General features: G+C 45.5%; 1 protein-coding gene and 1 pseudogene across 2 annotated transcripts in view; both read right to left on the bottom strand.

Moving 5' to 3' along the window:
* Positions 1-25,553, bottom strand: part of Slc44a5 (solute carrier family 44 member 5) — a 273,492-nt gene that overhangs the window by 78,361 nt on the left and 169,578 nt on the right. Inside the window, exon 2 of one of the 2 annotated variants that reach the window (XM_021195891.2) lies at positions 22,332-22,380. In XM_021195891.2, the coding sequence (XP_021051550.2) occupies positions 22,332-22,380 (49 nt within the window). Of the gene's footprint in view, positions 1-22,331; positions 22,382-25,553 lie in introns of those variants that run through there. The other variant, XM_029537997.1, reaches the window with a different exon arrangement.
* Positions 8,473-9,676, bottom strand: LOC110320037 (annotated as a pseudogene).

The following is a 25,553-nucleotide window of genomic DNA, read 5'->3' as shown; positions in this document are numbered from 1 at the left end:
TTAGTTCATATTGTTGTTCCACCTACAGGGTTGCAGCCCCCTTCATCTCCTTGGGTACTTTCTCTAGCTCCTCCATTGGGGGCCCTGTGTTCCATCCAATAGCTGACTGTGGGCATCCACTTCTGTATTTGCCAGGCTCTGGCATAGCCTCACAAGAGGCCGCTATATCAGGGTCCCTTCAGCAACATCTTTCTGGAATGTGCAATGGTGTTTGGGTTTGGTGGCTGATGATGGGATGGATCCCCGTCACCCTGTTTTCTTGCATCAGCTGGATGGAAGTGTGTTTTCCCTGAGCCTTTGGAGATCACAGATCTATTTCTTAATTTTCTGCTGTGACTGTGCTTAGTTCTCCTGTTTTCCCTGCAGACGGAGAGATGAGTTGTTCCATTGTCTCAAGAGAGAGATGGCTTTGATGAGGAGGACCCATCATCAGCACAAGTGACAAGTTACTGACAGTGACTTTCCAACACTTGTCAGTTGCATCTCAAGGTAAAGGTCAGGGAGGGAGATGAAACCATGACAGCTGAACACAAAACAAGAACCGGTGACATGAAGGCGGTGACATGAAGGCGAGGAAACTGCTGGGCTTCTAACAGTGAAGTGCTAAAGATACAGGGAGAAACTAATAAAAGAGACAAATCAGAGAAGCAAGATCAAGAGAAAATACCAAAGAACTATTTCCAAATATCGGGGCTGGGGAGATGAGCCACGCAGCCATGAAAACCTGAGTTTGGATCCCCAGCACCCAGTTAAAGTGGCTGGGTGTGGTGTTACAGGCCCATAACCCCAGCACGGAAGAGGAAGAGACAGGCGGAGGATCCTGGGAGCTCGATGGCAGCCAATCTAGCTAAATTCATGAGCTCTGTTCTAGAAAGAGTACTGTCTCAAAGTCTAGGATGAAGATACATTATCCTCTGGCTTCCCTGATCGTGTGCACAAGCATGAGCATGCACAAACACACACACATAGAGTCATACACAGTCATACACTTACACACACACAGGCACACACTCACACTTGCACACACACATGCACACACATGTGTACATAGTCACACACTCACAAACGCGCGTGTGCACACATACACACACTCACACTCACACTCACACACTGTTAGCATTCTGTCCAAGCTCCAACCCACAGTGACCTGGCAACAGCCAGGTAGGCCTGGCCCACTATAAAAGGGGCTGCTTGCCCCCTCCTCTCTCCCTTACTCTCTTACTCTTGCCTCTCTCTTACCCCCTTGCCCTCCCTCTCTCCCCATTCCCTTCCCCCCTCTCTCCAGGTGGTCATGACCAGACTCTACTTCTCTAATATCTACCTCTCTCTGCCTTTCTCTGTCTCTAGTACCCTCTTTACTCCCCTCCCCATGCCCTGAATAAACTCTATTGAATATCATATTGTCATGTGGCTGGTCCCTCAGGGGACGGGGATACCTTGGCATGGGCCTGCTGAGACACCCCCTTCCCCCACACCTCACCACACCCCCATAGAATATATCTTATATCTCTTTATCTTTTTATAATCACAACACACACACTCAAACTCACACACATTCACAAATACACACTCACACTTACACACATTCATACACTCTCACACACACATTCACACACTTGCACACACACATATACTCTCTCTGTCTCTGTCTCTCTGTCTCTCTGTCTCTCTGTCTCTCTCTCTCTCTCACACACACACACACACACACACACACACACACACATAAGCACAGAACAGAGAAAGAAAGAGGGGAGGGAAGTAAGCCAAGGCTATATAATTATAGAAGCTTCCTGAAACCTACTTGGGTTTGGACAGAACAAAAGACCAGGTAATAAACCACTTATAGAAGTGCTATTTTATGAGTGAGAGAAAGCAGTTAATAAGGTGGAAGGTGGTGTTAATGTACCTTAAATTTATTTAGTGTCACAACTTCCTTCATAGTTTACAGAACTTGATGGTCAAACAGGAAAGCTGGACACTAAAGCAAAGTTCAAGGACATCAATCTCAGAAAATATATTTCCCAGAAAAAAATATATTTCAGCTATGTCAGCTGGGCCCCAGGCCCTGGGCTCTGCCTGCCTCCTCTTCCCCAGCACTAGGGTCACAGGTAGGTGTACACTGCTACACCTGGGTTTTTATGGCAGTGTAAAGAACTCAGGCCTGCACACTTGTGTGTGGACAGCAGCCCAAAGAAAATAACTGCTAATCATCCCTGAGATAATTTCTTGTAATATTTCAACCAAAGTTGTTTCCAATACACGAATGTCATGGACATCAGCAAACCTCCTCACCAAACAATGTGGCGGGAGGGCCTAGAGGACCAAACTCTCCCATCTGCAGAGCCTCATTCTAGGGGTCTTGGTGTCACAGCAGCTTTCATAGCCTGATAGTTGCATGCCTGGCACTTTACAAATCTGTTGAATTAAGTGGGGGAGGAAAGCCCCCAAACCACAGAAATGGAAGAGATGATGCCTGCATATTAAAGGATGAATGTCACATGTGACCTGAATTATAAATCTTTCAAATCAGAATAGTGCACATTCCAAAAGTGTAATCTTAGACAAGAGACTGTGTGCTGTAACTCTTCTGTCATTCCTGATACCGCAAAGATGGCTACTTGGCCTGACTCATCCCCTTACAAGTAGGATGTGTAGCCGGGAAGACATGTGAGAGGCCCAGGGCCAAGTCCCAGACTTAGGAAAGATTTAAACCAGAACCAGGGAACACCCAGCCATTCCCTGTCCCAACCCCAAGCCATGAAATTGTACCAGGAACCAAAGTGGTCTTTGTTTGCTGTGCTGTAAAGGGTCACACTACGTAAGCAGTCTCCCACTGAGCTCCCCACGCCCCCCTCCCCAATTTTCACTTTGAAACAGTTTCAATAAATATCTCTGGCTGCTCCTTCAACTTGCTGTGTAGCCCAGACAAGCCTTGAACTTGCTCTCTTCTTGACTTAGCCTCTCTTGCAGCTACCGAGACTACCGAGCTCAACAACCATAGCATTCAGGTACCCAGGGCTACTTGTTTGCATACATTGATTCCATGATTAAATATAGTAAATTCCTTAGACACAGTCTATGGCGCATAAGTAAGTAACCCCGCAGGTGTATAATCCCCCCCCCTTCCTACTCACCAGGCCAAGGAGACTCATCTGGTCAATTGCCTGCTTTGCAAGCACAAGAGTCTCAGTGTAACCCCATAAACCAAGTTGGAAATACAAAAGCTGGGTGCGGCAGCACACACTTGTACTTGCAGTCCCAGGGAAAGCTGGGACAGACAGGTGTCTGGGGCTCTCTGGAAACCAGCTCAGATGAGCTGCTGATCACCAGGTCAGTGAGAGAGCACCCAGGACTGATCTCTGGCTTCCACACACACGGGTCCCCATCCATGTGTGTTCCCCTCTGCCCCCACAATCTTGGTGGTTACTTAAATCTCCTGTATAAATGAAACCAAAACATTTGTTTAAACATTTTACTTTGGTGAGTCTGTTTAATTATAAGCAAGGTAATCTGGTTACTTCATACAAGTACAGACCACTAAGCCTCATGAAAATGTAGTTCTGGGGCATCACAGATGGGTTTTGCATAGTGAGATATGGCTTCATGTTCCAGAATCTCGGGACAAATGAACCCCAGGGATGGTAAAAGGATGGCACTAATGCCAGCTTAACCCACATTATCTCCTGGCCTCAGTGAGGGACGAAGTCCATTATCCCAGGTCTCACACCTGGCTCAGTATCTTATCCTATGCTTCATGTTTAGCCTGGGGCACATGGCCAGTGTCAGCTTTTGTGCGCTCCCTCTTGCAAGGTCTCCTCAGCATTTGTGGCTCCTGTCAGATGTGGGAGATGATCTCTGTAGTAACATAAAGGGCAAAGCCTGTGTCCTGTACTTTAGCACCAATACTTAAAATTAATCTAGCACCCTCCATTGTAAACACCCAGTTCAATTTCACACCGACGATACTGCCAACAACGCCTCCCCACCCCCATGCCACATCCCACAGTCTCACTATAACTACAGATCTGCAAATCTTCAGAGGAATGGGCTCCGTTGTCACAAGCACATCAAACTATCAAATAAGGAAACCCGAAAACAGGTCTGGCCAATCTGACATTTAGAAGCGAGTCTGGTAAACACTGCTCCATGCTGGTTTTTATTTAGCGTCAGATGATCCCGCAAGACTCCCATGTACTTTGAGAAATGTTAATATTTGCACAAAAGAGAAATACAATCTTTCCTTTCCCTCCCTGTCCTTGGTTTCTGAGCAAACACATTCTGTGAATACAAGAGCAGCAGATGGGGAATGGACTTTGCCATAGATGCCAGATCAACTCAGATGGCAGAAAAGTTTATAAACATAATTCCACACTAATATACATTTGTTGAGTTTTGTTGCAAAGCTTGTGTAGTTCAATCTTGTTTGCAGCATGAACACAAACAAAATCTACCCATCAGAAAATTCTTAGCTTTATTCAGGCCTTTCAGTTATAAGTTTATCTTAACCAGGAGGAAAAGAAGTCAGACATTGGGTCTCAGACCCAGGGTTTGCTATTTATCATCTAGAACTACCTTCTGTACAGGTGGAAGCTATATCTTCCTGTCCACCTGCTATTGCCTCCCTGGTGAGGACAAGGGCGTGGACAACCAGCTCTGAAGGTGTTGAGATGGTTAGTTTTAAGTGTCAACTAGAGGCAATACAGAATCATTTGGGAAAGGAGTATAATGAAGGATTATCTAGGTCAGGTTGGTTTGTGGGCATATCAGTTAAGTGATTGTCTCATTTAACTTAATTGATATGGGAAAAGTGCTGCAGCAGCCTTTTTGGGTGTGGGTCAATAGGCTGTCTTAGAGCAGATAAAGTAGGCTGAGCACCAGGCAGGTTCTTCTCTGTCTGCTCTTGACTGTGGATTTAGGATTTATTCATTATGTACGTGTATGCATGCCCCTGCATGTACTTATGTGCATGCAGGTGTCTGCAGAGGCCAGAAGGAAGCACAGGATTCCCTGGAGCTGAAGTTATGGGCAGTTATGGCCACCATGTGGATGCTGGGAATAGAACCCAGGTCCTCCGCAAGAGCAGCAAGTTCTCTTGTTCACTGGGCCGCCTCTCCAGCCCCTCAGTCCCTACTCCCTAGGTGAATTTGCCTCATTGAATTCTCATACAGTAAGGACAAATCTCTCTTATGTCTCACGCTATGACACTGATTGCAGTTTTGAATCTCCACTCTCAAGATCTCTTTGCTTCTCGGAGGAACTCCCACCTAAATACTAAATACTATCACACTGAGGTCTTGGGCTTTAACTACATGAATTATGAAGGACACAGACCTCCAGTTCACGCTCAGTTTTATTTTTAAAAAAAGATATAATTAAGTAAATGCTGATTCCAGTGTGGCCCTGGTGGGGACAGGGTGACATGGTTCCTACCCCTGGGACAGGAGCATCACTGGTGCTGTGGATGTAAGGCTTGTTTGTGTAATAATGTACATATTTTCTGGACCCACTAGCAGTGGAGGGCTCCTCCTGAGGAATGTGTTCCCAGTTAATGTTAATGACTCCATGATAACTCGAAACAGCAGGAGCCCAGGAGTCACAGATATGGTGAATGTCTCAGCAAAATGGGAAACACTGGGACCTTCAGGACAGCCCTTTAAGGCTACAGGAAAGAGCTCTAAATACACGAGTTCAAAAATACATCATTTCTCAACTGTGCAAAAAATAAGGATGCAATATGAATTATAGGAGGGGCTTCACGAATCTAAAGGAACAAAAGCAGTAGTGCTGTAAGCCAGCTTGTTAGAAAGACACTAAGGAAGGAGATAAAGAGATTTAGGGAGTGGACATCACAGGAGATCCCACCCAGCTAAGTTTTTGCTTATGCAAAAACAGATAGTTTTCAAGTTCAGGATCAGCCTAGGGCAGAGCAAGATTAGGCTCAGGGGTGGTGGAAATGGTAAGATCAGGACAAGGTCCCAGCCTTATCATCCGTGCTTAACAAAGGCAGACGATCTCTGAATTCTTCTGCAACATTAGGAAAATAAAAATGTATGCTTGCAGTCAAATCAAATCAAAGGGCTGGGGTCACAGGATCGTAAGATAATCAAAAAGAAATCTGGAGTAAATGATTGGATGGATGTGTAAAATAAAAGACTGGACCTGTGTTCTGCAGGAGAAGAATTTTCTTTTTCTCTTTTTTTTTTCTTTCTTTCTTTTCTTTTTTTTCTTTTTTCTTTTTTTTTTTTTTTTAGGATAAAGAGAGAACTGCTTGGAGAACTGCCACAGCAAGCAGGATACAGACAGAGAGATCTCCAGAGAGAAAGCAGAACGAAGAGAGCAGACTGGAAAAGCTGTATCAAGCAGAACACAGGTTGTCAGCTTGGCCCCAAAATGTGACTTCCAGTCACACCCCTTCTCTCAGAACTCCTCTCCAAGCTGAGGCTGGTCCTTGACAAGTAGATACTCAGTGATCTACCGATTATCCGATTTATGTGTGTAAATGCACTCTAACATCATGTATTATATGAACAGCACAGTGACTTTTCCAATTTAAAGTTCAACGTTTTCTTAATGGTTTCTCTGTGTAGCCCTGGCTGTCCTGGAACTCACTCTGCAGACCAGGCTAGCCTCAAACTCAGAAATCCGCCTGCCTCTGCCTCCCAGGTGCTGGGATTAAAGGTATACACCACCACTGCCTAGCTTCTTAATTCATCCTTAACAGCTAGCTATGTCTGTGTCCCCACTTTCCTAGTTTCATGGTCCAGCTGCCCCATCTCATTGGCGATGTCAACGGTGTAACTCTTTCTAGTGTCGTATTGAAAACTGAAAGCTATTGACAACAACATCGGATATTTTGTATGGATGGGAGTAATAAATAAATATATACTGTGCACCTGCTCTCTTTAAACCTCATTTGCTGCATCAAGTAAACCCTAGCGTGATCTCAAGTCAGAGGTGTGATTGTACATATAGGCATGCCTCCGAAGTTTGACTTAATTCTGAGTGATTGGCAGAACACTCTAGGAGACCGTCTGAAAGCACTCAGCGACCAAGAAAATTAGCAATTCAGGGGACTGGGGGTGAAACTCAGTTTATAACAAGTCTTGATTCTCCCTTTCCTCTTTCTCCATCAAGGGCATTCATGTGGATTCCCGAGCTCACACCCAGCTTGCCTGCCTGTGCACAAAACGTACATGGAGCAACTGCACTGAAATGGAAAGCATCAGACATGCTAGAGAATTATTACAAATGGAGAAACAGAGAAGAGAGAACTAAAGATGTACAGTCTAGAGACTGGAAGTCTGTTTTGTCAGATCTTAAATTTGTTTTTAAAATCCAATTGCTTGGAGTATCTTTTCTATCCTTTTACCCTGTGGTGGCATCTATCAACCACTGGTGGGAAGGCCTGTTTCTTGGAAGAAACAAAAGGGTGGATCTTGTTTTCTGACCCGAGCTGCTGGTCTGTCTTTTTACCGGGGAAGTTGAGAATGTTAACACTAGAGCTATGATTAAAGGTGTGTGCTAATTCCTGTCGTTCTGTGGATTGTGTGATGTTTTCCTCAGATGTCTTGATTACTGACCTTGTATTGATTACTTGTTCCCTATGACCTCTAGGCTGTGTTTATCCTCTCCAGATGGAAGTATTCCTTAGGTATCCTCTGTAGAGCTGGTGTGGTAGAAGTAAGTGTGGTTCCTCTAGAAAGCGCTTACTTCCCTCTTAATGTTAGTAGGCTTCTAGGGTGGACAGGTGATCTTTTACACCTTTTCAGTTCCTTTTATTTGTCAAAGTTCCTGTTTTAAAAATGCAGTGTTATTCCGATGGGCCTGCCTTTATAAATCACTTGACCCTTTTCTCTTGCAGATCTCAATATGCTTTCTTCATCCCCTTACTGGAAGGCACCAGGAGTCGAGTAGATGGGGGAACAGTGAGCTCAGTCAATGGTCTGAGCTTGGGGGCCCCTGACCTTTCTGTGTCACCGCCAGGGAAGCCTGCTAAGGGTCTAACCTGGAGACCTGAACCCAAGCACTTTGCCAACCCAGTACCAGATCGTTGTGATTAGACTTTCCCGGTCTTTTGGGGGGTTGTTTATTCCACCCATGAACAGGGAGCTGAACTAAATAAACTTTAAAGTTCTTTGCTAATTGAATGGGTAATTATTTAATCTGCTTTTGTAAATATTTAACAGTGCTTATTCCTTCAAACTCTACCAGGTCAGTGTAGTATGTAATCATGGGTACGGCTCCTTTCTCCCACTTCTTTCCATTTGACTAAAATCTTTTTTTTCTTCTATTTAATAAAAATATTTAATGCTGCCAAAAAGTATAAAAAATACATTAGGAATGGCAGTACAATACAAAGTAGTCGCTCCTAATTTATTTCCTTTACATCTTTCTACATTTCATACATATGTTAAAAAAAAAAAAACATCAAATTAAAGGTTTTGCAAGTCTTCTACTGGTGGCATTCGTTCTTCATCCCCTGGATGGAAAGCTTACTTTGTAAACAGACAACTTGTGAGGCAATCTACAGGGTTAGCAAGCCTCACTTTAGTTTCCGGAGTGGGCTTCAGGGCTTGCTTTGCACATCAAAGGTTCAAATGTTATAGCTGCAGAACAGGCTCAAGTCATGAACAGTTAAGTGTCTGTCAATCTTGGCCTTTTTCTTCTTCGTTCAGTTTCATTTAGCCTCTGTTTCATCTGCTGCACCTTCCGAGCCGTCGTAGCCTTTCTATCCTCTCGAATAAGTCTCCGTAGAATGCTCTCACTGCTCTCCTCCACAGTATCCTGTACCTTAACTTTTCATCTTCTGAACCTATTCTCTTCCCATTGTACTTCTCAACCATCATTCTGTTTTGTGAATGATCACAAATAGGAGATAAATCTTCTTTAGAAAGTTCTTTCCACCATTTCTGTATTTTTGAATCTCCTTTTGTGTACTTTGCTCCTTCTATTATGGCCATGTAGGAGAATATGAGCTGGTCCGGTGTCTGAATAAGTCCTATTCGATACTTTCTCATATTCAGTAATAGTTGTTTCACATTAACATCCTCTCCTTTTTCCATCAGAACGAGACAGGTATCTACAAGAGAGAAGGTGCCAGAGCGCCCAATGCCCGCACTGCAATGGATCACTGCAGGTCCATGGTCAGGGGTCAAGGAACCAGATTCTCTAACTTTAAACAAGAAGTTTAGGAATGAAGCCGGTGACTCTGGAACTCCAAAATCTGGCCAGGTGGTATAATGGAAGTGAGATATGGTTCTGGTTTCACCACTATTGATATTTTCTAACCGTAGTAGATGTACTGTATAATATGATTTTACATCTTCCGATAAGAGCTTCACACTGAATCCCGTCTCCTTAAACACCATTTCTCTGTCATCCGTTGGCCAGTACTGTGCACATTTAACCGATTCTTTTTCTACAGTTCGGTTTAGCATGACAACTGCTTTGGTCTTTTGCTGCCACACCATGAGCCAGAAATGGCAGCATGTGTTAGGAAGTGGGCCCTGTGTTAAGTTGTAACTTCTTTGTGCCTCTTCTATGTCAACTAAGCTGGCATTAATATAATCATTTTCAGTACTTTGCAGTTTAACACGACTGTGATCATCAAGTATAACGGCTGCCAGCGACACTGAGCATCCAGTTCCTCGAACTCCCGCTCCATGGTTGCCGACATGGCGGCGGGGCAGCGCGAGCGGAACCACCACAGTGGACGGGCTCGGGCACCGCTCTATCTAACTAAAATCTTAATATTTACATCTTCCTGTGATTGAAGCTTTAGTGTTCCTACAAACTCGGCTATGCTTGTTGACCTCCAAGGTCATGCAGCCTGGTAGTATTTCCCAGAATCCCTCAGCACCTTCCCATTCGCCTGCTTTGTAGCGGGTGGAGAAGAGTGAATTTACCAATGCCTTCCTCGCCCTCCTTCACTATTGTGCAGAGCAGAACATTTTCATTTCCAACGCCAGCAGCGAACATGTCCCGCTGCCATGACACAGAAGGGCACGCACTCAAAGACAATGTATTTATTTAGTGGATAAGAACGTCTTTTCACCAGAAACAGAATGAACAATCATCTGCAGAGCTTTAAATAGCAAACATCTGTTCTTCCCAATGTATTCCTAACACCCCCGAACCTCTTGATTAGTCGTTCTCAGAGCTCTGTTTCTGAAAGACATAATGAGGCGCTCTAAGGATGAGTTGTAAACCATCTTCAAAATAAATGGAAGAAAAATGTTTCTGCTCTGGGTAAGGCTAGTTTAATCCAGATCTGCCAGCTCTCACCACACAGACAGGTCATAGCTCTTCCATCAGTTTGCGCTGCATCAACAGTTCCATTATCTAAGGCAAGCAAAGCATGATGTAAGTAGCACAGATACCCAGGCAGTACCACTGTCTGCAGGGGCAATGCTGTCCATGGTGCTACCAAAGGGCTTTTCCTTGACCCAGCCAGCCATGGCAATGTGGGAAGTAATGAAGCAAAACACCTCTGTGAGTGGGAGACACACACCGTGGGATGGATGTGCATGGGCTGAGGAGATGGCTCTGCAGTTAAAGCCCTTAACAAGAAAGCATCAAGACCCATGCTCAGATCCTCAGAACCTATATAAAGGCTCCGTGGGCCTGGCAGCCTATCTGCAATTCTAAACTCAGAAGAAAATGCCCAAAACAAGCTACTAGCAAGACTAGATGTATTGATGAGCTCTGAGTTTGATTGAGAGACCCTGTCTCAATGAATAACATGGAAGAACAATGGGGGATGATTCCAGACATCAGCCTTAGGTCTCTCCATGCACAGGTACCTACATGCATGTGTGCATGCCCACATTCATACAAATATGCAAACACAGACACACACACACACACACACACACACACACACACACACACACACAGAGCTGATCTTATTCCTCCCAGAGCTTGAGACTTATGCACACCCTCACCAGGAAGCTATTTACTTGGCATTCCATATCAACACAGCTAAAGCAGAGGTCTTGGTTTCTACAAGAACAATCTCACTGAGGAGCCATCTTTCCATATCAGGCAAAGCCGTCATCACCTGCTTCCTGTTTCTCTCACTATACTTAACATCTCACCATCACTTGCTTGTTGGGACTAACCCTGGGGCGGCAAAGCAGCTCAGGTCACGGCAGCAGGGGCTTGTGGTTTCTCACATCACAGTGAACAAGCAAGTGGAAGAACTAGGTATGGGATGGAGCCTTTCACAACCATGTCTACTGACCAATGTCTCCACCCATGTCCCCATCTTTTGAAGACCCCACAGCACTATCAATTGAGGAACAATATCTAAGTCATAAGTACCTACTATCAGTCATCATGCTGTCTGCAACATATAACAGGACCTATGCACATAATAGATACTCAATAAATATTTATTGAATGGGCACCTCTGAAAATTAATCTTATGAACCAAAGCTACATGAGACCCCCACTAAAAGTCTCACTGTGCCCAGCTTCTCTCCTCTCACTGAACTGCAAAACCTTGTTGGTTGCCACTCCCTTCTTTATATGTAAAATCCTTCAGAACAAGGGCAACTCACTACTATGCTACCATCACCAGATATAATTCTTAACCTAGGAAAAATTCATATGAGTGAGTATTAAAGGGAAGAAATAAGGCTGAGAAGGAAGACACAGAACATAGAACATGTGGATAAAGACAAAGCTAAAAGTCAAAGAGACTGGAAATGACCACATCGTTCACATTTCAGACAAAGCTGTCACCATGCACCAGGGAAGCCGGTTTACATCAGAGGGCTTTAAAGTCTTCACTGAGTGTTTGCGCTTGAACTGCCCAAACCCCACCATCGTTGAGGGCCTTTGGTTTGATGTGAGCATTCATATATATAAGCAGGAGATGAGAACCTGGACTCTGGGTATCTTCATGACCAGTGTGATGGGACACGGTTGAGAACTCGGAGGCTTTGATGAAGTGGCCATGGGCCCGGGCCCTGTGGTCCTGTGTTATCTGACCATGCTGTATCAAGGCAGGTCAGATTTACAGGTCCTGGATAAAAACCTTCAGCTTATTTAGTTTATCTCATTCTTTCATGTCAAGGTAAAAAATCATTACAGTATTGTGAACATTTGCTTGATCTGTCTGGAAAAATAAAGTTCAAATTGTGTTAAGCCAAGCCGACCCTCGGCAGTACAAGCTGCCTGTGCCACCTCAGGGAGGAGATGGCTTTACTTGGATTTCCTGTTACTGCAGGAAAGAAAACCTCTTGTGAATGAGGACGTATAGTAATAAAGTGCGGACATTTGGGGGACAGGGGAACATGGACAGTAATTTTCAAAGAAAGATATACAGATAGACAATGATCTATGCAAATAATTAGGGAAATGCAGATCTTCTTTCATACCCGTCAGAAGGCTAGTATAAAAAAAAAGACAGATGATAACAAGTATTGAGGCAGATGTGTGGGAAAAGGAGCCCTTGTCTTCTGTTGATAAAGATATAAATTGATACAGACATTATGGAGGACTAGGTGGAAATTGCTTGGGAATTAAACACAGAATGACTATGTTATCCACAAAGCCCAGTTCTGAGTATCCACCCACATATGAGAACCAGTCCGCAGAAGGAATGTCTGCCTTCCATGTTCACATTAGCAACACTTACCAAAGCCACATTATGCTGTCTAAATGATGCCAACAGATGAACAAACAGACACATGAAATGCCATGTATGCGCTCAGTGCCACATTGGTCAGCTATTTGCTACACAGGGCATGAGTAGATCAGAGAACATCCTCGTAAGTAGTCTGAGCCAAGCACAAAGAGACAGACATCATCGGTCTTCTCTTTTATATGCAGAGTCGAAGCAGTCAAACTAACGGAAGCAGAACACAGGACAGTCGGAACTGAGGCTCAGGCATCAGGAGGGTGTGGACAATGATCAAAGGGTATAAGCTTCAGACAGGAAGGAGGTGCGAGTTCTCTTAGATCTAGTGCAGACCGACACATGCAGCCAATACCAAAACTGCTAGGAGTAAACTTCAAATCTCATCACTACAAAAAAAAAAAAAAATGTAAAATAGTTGCACTGATGGACATGATAACTAGCTTAATTTAGTCATTCATTATATTCATAATTCATAACATCTCTTTATACCCTATAAATGAATGCAATTATAAGTGTCAACTCATAATAACTTTACAAAGAATCTCGGTGTTTTTAAGAGCAGCTGCAGAACATCACCATTCTTTACGAAGAGAATGCCTTCCAATGGATGATCTCTAACCAACAGCGCAGCTAGAGACGTGAAAACTACCACCCAAGACAGCACGCACAGCTAAGGGACAAAGAGACCTGTGTCCTCCAAGGGAAAGTCCTAGCCAACACAGGTTGTAGAAGACAAGACAGCTCATAGCTACAGAGCAGCAAAAACCGGTGACAACCAGTCTAGACTGTGCCCAAGTCTATGGGCCACAGCATGGCTGCAGAACCAAATGTGGGGACAGTAGGCTGGGTCAGCCTCAGGAGGGCTGGGTCCTTAACAGGATTATTAAACAACAAAGCATACAACTTCATGTGGGGAGCTTCCCTACAGCTCTGGAAAATGAAAAGTAGCCTTACACCCAAGGAGCTGAAAGGGTTGCCCCATAGGAGGAACAACAATATGAACCAACCAGTACCCCCAGAGCTCCCAGGGACTAAACCACCAACCAAAGAGTACACATGGAGGGACTCTTGGCTCCAGCTGCATATGTAACAGAGGATTGCCTAGTGGGTCATCAATGGGAGGAGAGGCCCTTGGTCCTCAGAAGGCTCTATGCCCCAGTGTAGGGGAATGCCAGGGCCAGGAAGCGGGAGTGGGAGGGTTGGTGAGCAGGGGGATAGGGGAGGGAATGGGGGTTTTCAGAGGAGAAACCAGGAAAGGGAATAACATTTGAAATGTAAATAAATAAAATATCTAATAAAAAAAATGTAAGAAAGAAAGGAAGGAAGGAAGGGAGGGAGGGAGGGAGGGAGGGAGAAGAAAAGTAGTCTTCCGAGACACCTATGATCTCAGCACTCAAGAAGTTCAGGCAGGAGGATTGCTGTGCATTTGAGATTAGCTTGGCTGTAAAGATTATATGGTACAATCTAGGCCAGCCTGGGCTATTGTGTGAGACATTGCCTCAAATGAGAGAAACCCACCAAAATTAAACTTCTGAGAACTTGCTAATGATTGAACACACCACAGACACCGTGAGCCAATGATCCTAGCAAATCGAGCTTAAGTAACCTTTGAAACTCTATCTGGTAGGTACCTAGCGTGTGCCCCGCTTAGGATGTGAGTAAAGGAGAGACACAAGGTCCTTCTGCCCCGCTGCCCACTGTCCAGACTACACAGTCCCATGGACGTAGGTCGCAGAGTTAGATCCTCCTGATCAGGGGCTCCAAGAGCCTGAAGTGTCAGACATTCTGTGATTCCCCACTTTGACCCACACACATCAAGTGGCCCTTGGATCGCTAGTCTCAGCAATGGAATCTGTCACTGTCGGTGACATCATCACCGGGTTTTATCTCGTTATCAGTGACATCATCACTGGACGTCACTCCTTATCACCTTGTCAGTGGCAGTCATCATCCCGAGGTGGCAGCATCACAGGGTGAGGGCAGAGGTGACTGGGCTCAGCAGTAAATTTATTAAAGGATTAGGGAAGAGTAGGTGGAAAGGGAGGGAGAAGAAGGGAGGGAAGGAAGGAGGGAGGGAGGAGAAGAGAAGAGGATAGCAGAGTATATATGGACATGTTCTGTCAGGATTGGGTGGGGATTTAAAAGTCAAAGGGAAGCAGTGGAAATCACTGGTGAATTCTGGGTGAGGAAAGCTCCCTCCCTCCCTCCCTCCCCACTTTCCCTCCCTTCCTCCCTCCCTCCCTCCCTGGCCCTCACACACTGGCCTCAGAGAAGTCCATGGAGAGGGGGGAGGAGTGCAGGGGGGAGGAGGAGCCAGCAGGGAACACTGGTGGTATGAGGCACAGTATTACACAGGCTCCCACTCCAGGAGGGACCCTTATCGAGGCTTTCACAGGTGAGCCAGGAGTATCACTTAGAGGAGATGAGGTGATTTCCAGGGGTCTTTAATATCTCCCACAGATTCCCCTACACTTAGAAGGTTTAGTTAAAAGAAATAGGCAATGTCCATAGAGCTTCAAGCATATATGTAGATTTCTTTCTACCTATCAGGTTACCTAAACATAGCCAGGCTTCCCCAGATCAGCACTTCAATTCGAGAGTACAGGAGCCTCTGCTTTCCTGCTGCCCCAGCCTCCCCACCTCAGGGAGCACAGCAGGTGCTGCCACACCTCAGACAGAGCCTGAGTCCCAAGCCAGGTGATTCTTACCTGTGTATTAATCTTAGCTCTCTTCTCACCCAGGTTTTAATCATTTCTTAGCTGGGTCATGGAAGTGGCTTTCTAAATGGCCCATTGTCTTCCCTAGCCCTCCATCATTTTGAATCCCGGACTACAGTTCATTCCACTGTTCAACAAATGGATGTTGTATGTCAAGAGACTTTCCCAGGGAACAAAACACTCAAGGTCCTTGTTCTCACAGACTGATGGTCTTGACAACACAGTTATGATGCAATCTAGAAAAAGAAGTCTTCAGAGATGATAAATATTATAAAGTAAATGCAATCAGTGTGTCAGAGAGTAGATGGAAAGTGGGATTGTCAAGAGGGGCTTTGGGGCAGATCACTGTTGAGTTCAAAGCTGGATGGCAAGGGTGATGCATTGCTATCTGGGAGCAAAGCATTTCAGCAGAAAAATAACAAGATGACGTCACCCAGTGAACAGGAACACAGGTTTGGAACATTTCCAACAGAAGGATGGAAAGAGGGGAGGGAGGGAAGAAGAGGGGAAGGAAGGCAGGAAGGGGAAAGGGCCAGTCCTGTGGCTCACATGCATGTGGAGAACAACCAAACAGCAGAAAAGGAGATGCCTAGAAAAGCTGATAAGGTGACAGAAGTTGACTGGCGTGACATCAGGAAGCCCAGGGCAAGAGGGTTCTCTGGAGCAGAGAGGTCAGCTTGTCTGCTGCTGCAGGACTGTATGACAGTAAGCATTGCTCACGGAGCTAGGCAAGACAGAAGTCACTAGGGGCTCTCTTGAGATGAGTTTGAGGAAGTGAGAGCAGATAAAGAAGAAGGAAAACCCTAAGAAGCATGTCTCATGTGTGTGTGTGTGTGTGTGTGTGTGTGTGTGTGTGTGTGTGTGTGTGTGTGTAGGCCAGAGGTTGATACATTCCTCAGTGTTCTCCACCTTAGTTTTTGAAGCCGCTCTCTCACTACGTGTGAAACTCGCCAAAATTCAGCTGACTGACCTGCCCTCTAGCCTAGGGTCCCTGTCCATCTCTGCTCCTGAGTGTGAGGATTATAGTGGTACACTGACATGCCAACTACCCGACCTGGGTCCTGCTTGTGGTACCACTCAACTGACTGAACCATCTCCCCTGCTGAATGCTTGCCATTTTAAAGTTCAGCCCCTTTGCTCTAGGATACAAGAGTTTTCACCAAGTGATTCTTGGCAACTGTATGAAATTATCTTCTCACATCCTCATGCTTCCCCACCTCTGTGGGAACTTGGGATCACTGTAACCTAAGTCACTTCCCTTACATACCTCACCCTCTCTGGTCTCTCAGATGTTATTTAGATGAAGTACATCTAAATATTTTCCAATGAAATATCCCATTTCCCCAACACAGAGCACACCCGATAGGGCAAATACCAACACACAACCCCTGGACTCATCCAGGAGGCTTGTGATGGTCAACTGTAGTGTCAACTTGTTTGGATTTAGATCACTGTAGAAATAAATCCCTGGACATGCCCTTAAGGGATTTTATACATTATATTAACTGTGGGAGGAGACCCACCATATAGGCAATGTCATCCTGGCTGAGTTCTAGACTGAGGAATCAGGAGACATCCAGGTGTGGTGCTCACCCCTCTGCTTCCTAATTGGAGTCCACTGTCAGGCCACCCCAAGCTCCTGCTACCCCAATTTCTCTGCCATAAGAGACTATGGGGTGATACAATCTCCCCTTCCTCTGGTTTCCACCATTGGGCTTTTAATCTCAGCAATAAGGCGGGCAATAATCCACCTGTGCACCCATAGGCAGCAAGGTGACTGCCATGGGGGAGGGGGTTGTGCAGAGGACTGCCAAGGCTCTAAAGTGAAGACCTAACTGATAATCAATCCATTACTCAACAGGCTCTGGAGTCAACCAGGAAACATACCCTTGGGAGCGTCCATAAGGCTTGGGGTGGAAGACCCTGTGTCCAGTCGGGGGCACTTTCCAGCAAGTGGCTCAGGGAATGGTTCACTCCTGGCTGGGTGAGGGATTCCCCAGGAGCCCTCCAGCCCTTCTGTCTCAGACTAAGACAGACTGATGAGGCAAGCCAGCTTAGGCCTGCTGAGCTACTCCTGAGCTCCCAGTCTCTCTCCACCAAGCAGAGAGCCATTGTTAAACTACCTGGTCACACATGTAAGCCCATCTAAATGCCCCTTTAAAAATCCATATGCATCCTATTGGTTCTGTTCCTCTGGAGAACTGTCAATGTCATCAGTGTCGCCTCAGGTCTGTAGAATAAAACGGGGAAGCTGTGGAACGATGTCTAAACCTTTGGTGGAACTGCTGGTGCTCACTTCCCAGCATCCGCCTCTGCCCATCAGCCCTGGCTTCCACTCATCCCAGCCCTCACAGGGCACGCAGGGTCCTGCTCACACACAGCCATTTCCAGGCTATTCAGGTGCTCTCAGGCCTCTGACTTGAAGCTGTGCTACTGAAGCTTCTTGGTACATCAGGTAACAGCTGACAGGTTGCCTCTACTTTGAAGCTTTCTGGAACCTGGCTATTCCTTTTCCTGCGAATGCCATGTGCACAGTCCTCCACTTCCACAGCCCTGTCAACTCCACCAAATGCAGCTAGGAGTACCCACCCACGGAAAAGCCACACTGCTACCACACTGCTACCACACTGATACCAGATATCAGCTCAGCTGCGGAGGAACCAGACATTCAAGACAGTGAATGATTCACTTTTACCTCCTCCATTCTCTGTACATTGTGACTTTAAAAAGGACTTGCCAACAAATGACACACAAATGACTTAAACTCTGCTCCAGTTCAAGGCTGACTGTAGCTTCTTCCCAGACAATTTTAAATTTGCAGTTTGTTTTTGAGGGACCCTGGGCTTCTCCTACTGTGACTTTCCCCTGCGTTTTCTATGAAGGGATTAACTCTGCCTTTGGATATTTAAATCCCTTTGTCAGGAACAAGAAGGACACCAACTATTCCAATTTAGACAAAAACCTGAGACCTGCATAAATTAGGGGTGCAGTATTGTAAGGATAATTTGAGAAGTTCTTTAAGTAACAGGACCCAGAATTCCTCAGACCTTAGTGAGGGTCTGTGTGTTCATCTCTTAGGCCTGAGCTAAGCTTTTCTCTCTGACTCTTGGCATTAAGAGGGGAGACAAAGGGGCTGAAGAGATGTCTAATGGTTAAAAAGCACTGGCTGGTGTGGCAGAAGATCAAAGCTCAGTTCCCAGCTCCCACGTAGTGGCTCACAACCACTCCTAGTAACTCGAGTTGCACAGGATCCCACCTCTGGTCTCTGTGGGCACTGCACACAGATGGTGTATATAAATGCATGCAGACACAGCATGTATGCACATAAAATAAAAATCAATAAACCTTAATCAAAATCAAAGAGTTGAATCACGGAGGCGTGACTCAAGATTGAAGAACACAGAAGGCTTCACCACTCTCTTTGCTGAATGAGCTCCCCACACAGTCCCTCAGCACTCCCCACACAGCCCCTCAGCACTCCCCACACGGCCCCTCAGCACTCCCAGACAGAGAACTTACCACCCCTTCCATTACAATAGAGCAAGGAGCACATATTACTAAATTCACATAAATAATATTACTGGTATTTTGAGCCCTTCAGATCTGGATGGTGCTACGCATGGGAGTCCTTATCTATTTTGTCTAACACCTGGGCAGGGAGCAAAGCGGGGCTCCATTTTCATCCATTTCTCATCACATAAGCTGCACTCAGCCACCCCCCACCTCCAAAAAGACCAGAAAAGCAAATAAACAAACCAAAACAACCCACTAGGGATCCTAATTTAGTGACTTAAAACACTCATATACAACTGAACTATTAAAGCCCCACCTGCGTGCTACCACAGAGGCTGTAGGGCTCTTTGATTGTGGGTGGTGGTGCTCGGGATGGAACCCAGGGACTCTCCCATGCCAGGCGAGCGAGCACTCTAGCTCTGAGCTGTATTCCCCAGGCTTCTTTTCAAGTTTTATTTTGAGCTGAGGACCTACTCACTTATTCTTGTTGACCATGAACTTGTGATCCCCCTGCTACAGCCCTTTCAGTAGCTTGGGAATAGAGGCTTGAACCCACGTGCCCAGCTGAGGAAGAGGAGTCTGAACTCAGATGCCCACTTAGATGCTGGCACTAAGTTAGATGCATTCATGGGCTTTGTACACATCAGTACAAAAGAGCAGCAGTGGCCCCCACGGCTCTCATTGTCTCTTGGGGAAAAAAAAATCAAACTTCTCAGCTCTGAATTACAAACAGAGACCCTCGGGCACTGTTTATTACAGAGTTTTCATAGTCTGCTCCTGTACTGGCTCCCACCCTCTACCGCTGCCACATCTGCATCCACACACAGTGCTTCTGCAGGATCGACCCAACACTAACTGACATTTTATGATTATTGAATATAGAAGGCAACTTACGTGGCCTGGAGACTAAGTTTTTCAAATAGAACAGGGGGAAAAAACCCATAATGATCAAATCACCTTTTTGTCAATATTACGGAACTTGCTCCAATCTATTTTAAGTAAGCAAGAGTAGATGAGGCAACCAGACAGGAAATACTATGCTTGTGCACTGAGGGGAGAGCCCAGCAGGTAGACAAAAGGGAGCGTGGAGACTGCCTGAAACCCTGGGGAGACCTGTCCCCAGAGCTAGCTGTACCCAGAGCTTGCTGTCATTCGGCTGCTTCTTCGTGGTGAGAATCAATGGCTGGAAGGGAAGGGGGTGTCTCTGCTTGCTTTCTCTTTCTCTTTGGCTCCTTTGAAGCCAGCCCTCCTGCTGTCCTGGGCAAGGGCTTTACCAGTGAGGACAGTTTCTTTTGTTCTACAAGTGTCCCAATTACTTCCCTAGTAAGTGTCAGAAGAAGCCTGCTGCCTTCACAGCCTCCGAGTCTCCCAGCAGCATGCTTCTGTGCAGGCCCGCCTTCAGTCAGTCCTTAGATGGATGGCAGGAGGTGTGTCCACAGAAACAGCTATGTGATGTCTGAACTTCCATCCCCAAAGCCCCGAATTAAAGTAATTTCCTCACAGTGATTATCACGGGTGTTTGGAGTTTAGTGTGTCTGTGCATGCATGCGTGCATGCGTGCGTGCGTGCGTGCGTGTGTGTGTGTGTGTGTGTGTGTGTGTGTGTGTATGCATGTGTGTTTAAGTGTGCACATGCCAAAGTGTGTATGTGTGGAGTTCAAGGACAACTTGTATGAGTCATTTTCTCCTCCCACCACTCTCTCCTCCACTCATCCAGCCCTGGGGATGGAACGTGGGTCCTCAGGCTCTGTGGCAAGTGCCCCTACCCACTGTGCCATCTCACAGGGTCCTTAACCATGTGTCTATTAACCATAGGGATCTTTCAAAGGAGTGCATCCTTAAGTTCTCTGGCACTGTGAGAATATTGTAGGGCAGGTTACATGAACCTGGATGGTAAACAATGCACACTACATCCATAGGCTCATGGCCCATACATAGGCACATAGGCACATACGACTGAATGGCCTCACCTAGCGTTCCTCAGCCACAGACCTGTACATCAAGCTACTATGATGAATACTGTAGGGTTCTACTATAATCCAACAGTGAGAGCATGTGCATCTCAACACGTCTACACAACGTGTGTTATATATGAGGACAGCTTGGTTATTGTGATGCTACCAGACAGGGATGTTTCAATGACATGTTGCTGTTGACCATGGGATCCATAATGCTCTGGTGTAACCACTGCCATACCCCTCGGATCACTATTGACCAATATGTGGCCACATGATGGAACGTGAGGGTGAGGAGACCTCCGTTTATTTCCATAAAACCAACCAGGCCTGTCTCATCTGCCTTCTCTATGGCTAGGAGAGGAACACTTGAAATTCATACCTCCTCTGCCTAAATGTGACAGGTGGCTTACTATAATTATTATTCTTGTCAAAGATCAATGATATTTAGTGGTCCCTGAGGGACAACAGGCTACTCTCAGTCCTTGTCAATTAGTTACTATGAAGCTTAAAGACCACGCTGAGCAAGGCTGCCCGCACTCCGGAAACAGAGCACACTCACAGCATTACCACAGAGAGAGTGACAGAGGCTCCTGACCCCTCCTGAGGAAGTGGACCTGTGGATGAGGAGCCTGAACAAACGGCCTGACATTTTACAGAATTAAAATAAGCTGCTTAAAGCTGGGAGATTTGAGGGAAATTGCAGGAACGGCTGGCGCACATCCCAATGATTGGCAAGTGCAAATGAGAGCGCTGATCATTATTTTGCACCATGGTTTATTATGACATACGACTGCCAAAAATCAAAGTCAAGGCCCAGCAGAAAACAGCTACCAGATGCATAAACCTCTCCCATTTAGCTGTTCCACCCACAGCCCTGTCTCTGATTAGCTGGAAGCCTGAGAATGAAGGATCGGTTAAATCTTAAGAGGGTTAAAGTATTGGCTGAAATTGAAATGTCACACAGTGCTGGGGGAGGGGAGCACCAGCAAAGACACAGTTATTTCCCTGGAGCACTCCAGTGTCCTAAAAACCCATGAGACATCAGAGAATGACGGTCTCTGAGACGTTCCTTGCTTCTGGAAGCTGAGTGGCACCCATGCCCGGTGTGGAAGAGGTTGGCATAGCAACTCTGCATCGGCCACAGTGAGTCACAGAGCTCACAGACACACAAAATAGCCACCTGAATGAGTCTAGTCTCCACAGGGAGGATAAGCTGCACAAAGCATTTCTTGGGGTTTTTCTCTTGGCAAACACAAGCTCTCGCACTCGGACTAGTGACTTAAGACAGATCATTTGCTGAATGAACACAGTGTTCATGATTTGAGGCGAGATTTATTCTCTGTGTGTTTCCTACATAAATAAGGTTATGTTCAGGCAGAAATGAGGTATTTGTCCCTGATATTAGACAAAATTCTCCATGCGCTACAAAATGCTGTACCCAAAATAAACGTTTGGTGGTGGTTTTTAAATACATGCATTCACTAGATAAGTCATTTACCTTTTGGCAGTAGGTCCCTGGAAATCTGGATCATGCCTCCTTGGGTCACCTGCATTTAAAAACAAAGAAGATCTTTTTAAGTATAGAAGCTAAAGAAGTAGCCAATAAATTAATATAAAATATTATCAAGGAAAGACCTTCTTCTTGACTGGACCATTGCTCCGTGCAATGGCAATCCCTTACTTTGTCCACTGAAATAACAGGTGTACCCTGGTCACACCTGTCAAGATCTTGTCCTCTCTCCAGTGAAAGGCAAGACCACAGGGGCCACATACCCCATATGTTGTGAAAATATCCTCCTGCTGAGGGCATCAACCCTGAAGATGGGGGTCAAGTCTTGGGGACCCTTCAAAGCCGCTCAACCATCCTAACATCTGCCATGGCCCAGTGTGGTTAAAGACCTCTGAGGTGCACATCCCTAGTGGAGTTGCTACTTATCCAGGTCTTCTTCTTAGTAGCCAGTCCTCAGCCTTTCACTCAAGAAGAGCAGTTATCAGTCCTTGCTGACTTCTGCCCTATTGGCTGTATATTGTAGGCTTCTTTAAAGACCTACGGGCAGACACTGTTGTACTGTGGTCTTTAAAGAAGACCCTTTGGCCTTTGTCTGTAACAAGTTATAGTACTGTGGTCTGTTAAGTTTCCTCTAACCAAAGGCCTGCAGTTGTATACTCCAACCCCAGGGCTTCTCCCTGTGAGCGCTCCAACCTCTTCCTCTAGACATTTGGGTCTATTACAAAATTGGTCCTGAATCAAAGACAGGATTTTAGAAGCATAGAGGAGAGCCTTCTGGGTGTCAGCAACTTGGACTCTAGTTTCACGAAGTGGAAAAGCACACTGGAAAACTCAGAGGCCTCTGTGGGTGGGTACACGCAGGGCAGGGATGCAAAGGCATAGATTTGCAATGGAAATCCAGGAGCCAAGCAGCCCATAAATATGCACAAACCACCTGTGATACACAGAACCATCTGAGGTGGTCCAGGAGGTGTATAAAGCATGGTCAGGCTTCATCTTAGCGAGCTGAGTTTACATACTGGTGCATTCAGCAAGGCCGTGTCTACTTCCACCCGAACAAGGAGTACTCCACGTAAAACAATCAATGACACACTAAGTCACGCAGTGCCATGGTCTGAATGTTTACATCCCTCATTCCTGTTGGTAACAGTTGAAGCAACAGTACCAAAAAATGGGTCCCAAAGACAGTATAGCCCCATTTTCCTCAGTCCCTGTTCTGAGAAATCAAAACCTTCATGGGTGTGGAGAGGGGTTAGTGAACCCTGTTGAAATGTGACTGAGTAATAAGGGAACCATAGACTGAATGGTAGCAATGCCTCCCCCTCCCGCCCTCCACACAGGCAACAGATGCAAAGAGCTACCTGGCCTTTACAAATCCCTCTCTTCTAGCATGGCAAGATACCATGTTCTCCAGGCTGCCACCTTTCCCTATGGGACGACACAGCAAAAAGCACTACCTTGGAATGAGCCGGCTGTCTTGTCCAGACACCAAACCTGCCAGTGCCTCGATCTTGGACTCTGAGGTGTCTAAAGTGTATGAAATAAACTCTGTAGTCAGAAACTACAAACTATCAAGCCTAAAGTATTTGCTAGAACAAAAGCAGATTCCGGTTAGAACAGAAGTAAATGTAGGTGTGGTAACAACCTTAGGCACATGCTCAAGTGCGTGCGTGCATGCATGTGCACATCCATAGAGAGGAAAAAAGACAGTTTGAAACTAGAATTCAGTCATATTTATTGCAACTCAACGAGTACCTGTTGTGTGCTTTGTGTGGTCAGAGGCACTACAGCTGACAGGAAAGTGAATGAGTTACACTCTGTCTTCAACACAAGGAGAAAAATAGAAACCTATATTACAGGCAAAGTATGGTCAATAGAGGCACGCAAAGATAGTGTTGTGAGTTCTAGGGCACTGGTGCCATAGTCAGTGGGAGTTTTAGTAAGGAAGGCTCACAAAGCAATCAATTTTTTAGACGATAAGCAGAGATAAAACTTGAGAGATAAATGAAATGAGAGACATGGCAATGAAGAACATTTCTGTAGGAGTGATGGACAGGACAGGTACCAGAGTGGTGGATAATGGGATAGAAGGACCACAAAACGAAGCTGAATGGGTAGTGTGGAACCAGAATACATATAGACAAAAAATAGGGTTAGAATTTCCTTCATACATTATAGACCACAGGGAATCAGAGAAAGACTTTCAACAAAATAATGAGATAAGAGGAACCATGATAAAAGGAACGGTCTAGGACATACAGTTCCATAGGAGAGCATCTGCCTGGCATGCACAAATCTTTGTGATCAATCCTCAGCAACCCCCAAAAGCAATCTAGCAGTCATGTGCATTGGTGAACATAATCCAAGGAGATGAACTAAGAGCCCACTGCAGTAACAGCATGGAGAAGGGATGTGAGTCACTGCCAAGTTGTGATGGAGAAGAAGGAATATGAGATTCAAGTTCCCAAAGTGCAGGGATATAGCTTAGGGGTTGGACTTGGGACTCTGGAGCAGCTCACTGCTGCTCACAAGCAGTTAACTCTAGCCAGATCATGTTGTCACTTTTCAAGTCTTTGTGTCCATATTCTCAAGTGAAACTAATGCTGTATCTTTCCTATATGTTAACATAAGGGTAAATTATCACTGGCCCAGTGATTAAATCAGTTTGTGAATCTTAGTAAGATGCACTAATGCTTGTTATAAGTGCCATAATCACATGTGAAGGACAACCATAACCTATTAAATATTACTATTTGGAAGGTAAAAGATATATAGCAAAGATGATCCCAAATCAAATGATTCCAGGTTCTCTGGGATCTAGTTTCATTTCTGTTGCTAGAATTAAAATATCCTGACAAAAAGCAACCTAGTGATTTATTTAGCTCACAATCCCAGATTACAGCCCAGATTACAGCTCATCCACTGTCAAGAGCAAAGAGAAATGGATTCATACAAGCTCACTTGCTTTCTTTTGCTAAGCTCAATTTCTCTACACTTATATAGTTTGTGATTTCCTGCCTAGGGAATGGTGCTTCCCACAGTGGGTTGAGTCTTCTCACAACCATTAACTGAGAAAACCCCCCAAAGACATGCCCACAGGCCAACAACAAGCAGGCAATCACCCATTGAGATTCTTTTACCAGGTGGTCTCTGCTGTATCAAGTTAACAATTAAAGCTAAGCACAACCCTCTGGAACCTATAATCCTTCA

The sequence above is a fragment of the Mus pahari genome, chromosome 4, assembly GCF_900095145.1.
Source record: "Mus pahari chromosome 4, PAHARI_EIJ_v1.1, whole genome shotgun sequence".
In the NCBI taxonomy this organism is placed as follows: Eukaryota; Metazoa; Chordata; class Mammalia; order Rodentia; family Muridae; genus Mus; species Mus pahari.
The sequence above is the reverse complement of the archived record's forward strand: the minus strand, read 5'-3'. Positions and strand labels throughout refer to the sequence as shown.